General features: G+C 38.5%; 1 protein-coding gene across 2 annotated transcripts in view; it reads left to right on the plus strand.

The window, feature by feature from the left end:
• The window catches only part of LOC134446054 (uncharacterized), a 27,550-nt gene that overhangs the window by 8,883 nt on the left and 16,167 nt on the right, over positions 1-2,500 (plus strand). For both annotated transcript variants that reach the window (XM_063195290.1, XM_063195289.1), the window contains 2 exons: positions 129-199; positions 1,891-2,061. In XM_063195290.1, the coding sequence (XP_063051360.1) occupies positions 129-199; positions 1,891-2,061 (242 nt within the window). The remainder of the gene's footprint in view (positions 1-128; positions 200-1,890; positions 2,062-2,500) is intronic.

A 2,500-nucleotide genomic window follows, 5' to 3' on the forward strand; every position in this document is an offset into this window, starting at 1 on the left:
GGGTCCAGGATTTGGGCTTTGAGAATTAAATTAATTATGCGTGTGTGCATGTGTGTGTGTGCATGTATGTGTATGTGCTTGCTTGCGTGCGTGGGTGTGTGCGTGCGTGTGTGCATTTCCATTCTCAGATGTACTGGAGAAAGAAGCTGTGACCACTTTGGAGGCAGAAGAGAGAATAGAGGACACCAGGCCCTCCGAGGTCATTCTTAATTTCACTACACACACACACACACACACACACACACACACACACACACACACACACACACAAATTCCTCACTGTCAAAACATTTAAGGGTCATTCTACGTTTCCAGTGCGCTTTTGGCAAATGCAAAATGTCAATTATCAGTATTTTTTTTCAAATAAATGACCTAGATATTTCCATAGTGTACTGTATATATTTACGTTTCCAAACAAACAAATTGCCAAGCTTAATCTTAAATCATTTGATAAACACTCTTATGAAAGCGAACATTTGCTTGATTATTTTGCCAACAGGGTTATGGACAAATACTATGTCATTTCAAACATATATAAAAATACTACAGAGTTGAAACAACATACTTTTGAAAGTGCTTATGTCCCTTAGCAATAATGTCATTAATCTGTGCAACTGATATAGAAAATGTGATTGTTGAGGTTCATAAGTAGGATTTTATGATTCACTGTGATACAGACTGACACATTTTTCATTATAAATCCCTGTAACGTCGGATTTGAATTTAGTCATCCCCCTTACCCAAGACTTCCCTCTCCAGAGATAATCCCTAGTGTCTGTTCATAGGATTTTTCCAACACATAAGGGATCAATAGCACAAAAACTCTTTCAAAACAGTCAACCGTGTTACTCCACTGTGTTACGGTCAACAGTGCAGGGGAGCAAGGCGGCACTTTTTTAGGAGAAAAAAAACAGAGCAGATAAACCCATTTCCCTAGAACACAAATTATTTCGTTTGTTTGTCTGTCAATATGGAGATAAATTGGCAAAAACATACTCCTCCTCAACTGTCATAGCTGATGTGTAACACTATTGACGGTAACACGGCTTGACATTTCAGCCATTTTTATGGTTTTGTGCTAACTGAGGACCTCGGAAGTTCCACCACAACAACTTAATCAATTCATGTATTTGTATGCTTTATCTGTGTTTTTCTACATATGATTTCTAATTCAGATTCTTGTGAATATGTTGATAACACAGTTGACAGGCAATTTTCCCGCTATGAGAACATGAAAAAGAATGAATTAAATTATGGAAGGATGGAGCTCAAAACTTACCAAAAAGTCTTCCCATATCCTGCCTAAGACCAAACCATTACTGATTTATGGAGGGGGTTTCAGACCGTGACACGGTTAACATAGATTTTGTGGACGCACACAAAATGGCGAATTTCACGTATAATGGAAAGCACAATGGTCTTTCTGACAGTTTTGTCATATTGTGATGTTTACTGTGAATCAACATTTGCAATCGTCTTGGGCAAAACAAGTTTCTTTACATGCTAATATGAAGACTGAATCTGACATTTGGAAAACAGGACGGCATGAAAACGCCCAAAACCAGTATTAAATATTCATTCTTGCTGAGGGAAATAATGCCATGTCTTTCTGTATTTCATGCACTTTCTGCACTTTCTGTATTATATGAAAGATAAATGTGTGCTAATGTCAAAAACATCATTGGATGCACTTAATAGTTAGTGGAATTGGAAAATAAAATCCATGGACTCAAAAGCGCAGCCTAATCGTAGAATCACCCTTAAAGATGATGATGTGTAATGATTGTGGTTGGATACACTTGAGATTTAAATGAGATTTGTGCATTTAGATGATCTTTTTTGTGCTGGTAACGGTATAATAATGCAATGTGTCCTATTTGTGTTTGGAAGGTCCTGGGCGTGGGGTCTTCCCTCAAAGTGACTATCCAGCAGACCAGTGAGAGTCGAGCATTTAGCACCGGCCTGGAGGAGCCAACCAGTCACAGCCAGGACGGTGATCAAAACCCCGCCTCCAGCCACTTTGTCTGCTACATATGTAACACCTCGTGCTCCAGCCAGGAGGTAAGGCAGGTTTACATTAGGGCTGCACAGCACAATTCATCAAAATGAATCGAATATCTTGATATAATCGTGATATCGACATAGTGATTTCAGTCAGATTTTAATCGTGGTAATAGTGACTTGCCTTCGGGCATCCTCGAAGGCACAATATGCTGACAGGCTGGCCAAAAATCTGGAGGGCCGCCTAAGTTTCATGCTATTGCCTTCTACATAGTTATCACAATTCAGGTTTATTTTGTTCATCCCTTATATAATTAATTCTGGGTTATGTATCATTTCGTGATTTTAAATAAAATTCACCAAAAAATTCAGCTGTTGATTGTTGTTGAATAATCGTGTAATAATTTTGATTCAAATAATTGTGATTATCATTTTTTCCATAATTGTGCAGCCCTAGTTTACGTGTTTGTCTAGGAGATGCGTGCGTGCGTGCATGCGT

The sequence above is a fragment of the Engraulis encrasicolus genome, chromosome 3, assembly GCF_034702125.1.
Source record: "Engraulis encrasicolus isolate BLACKSEA-1 chromosome 3, IST_EnEncr_1.0, whole genome shotgun sequence".
Classification (NCBI taxonomy): Eukaryota; Metazoa; Chordata; class Actinopteri; order Clupeiformes; family Engraulidae; genus Engraulis; species Engraulis encrasicolus.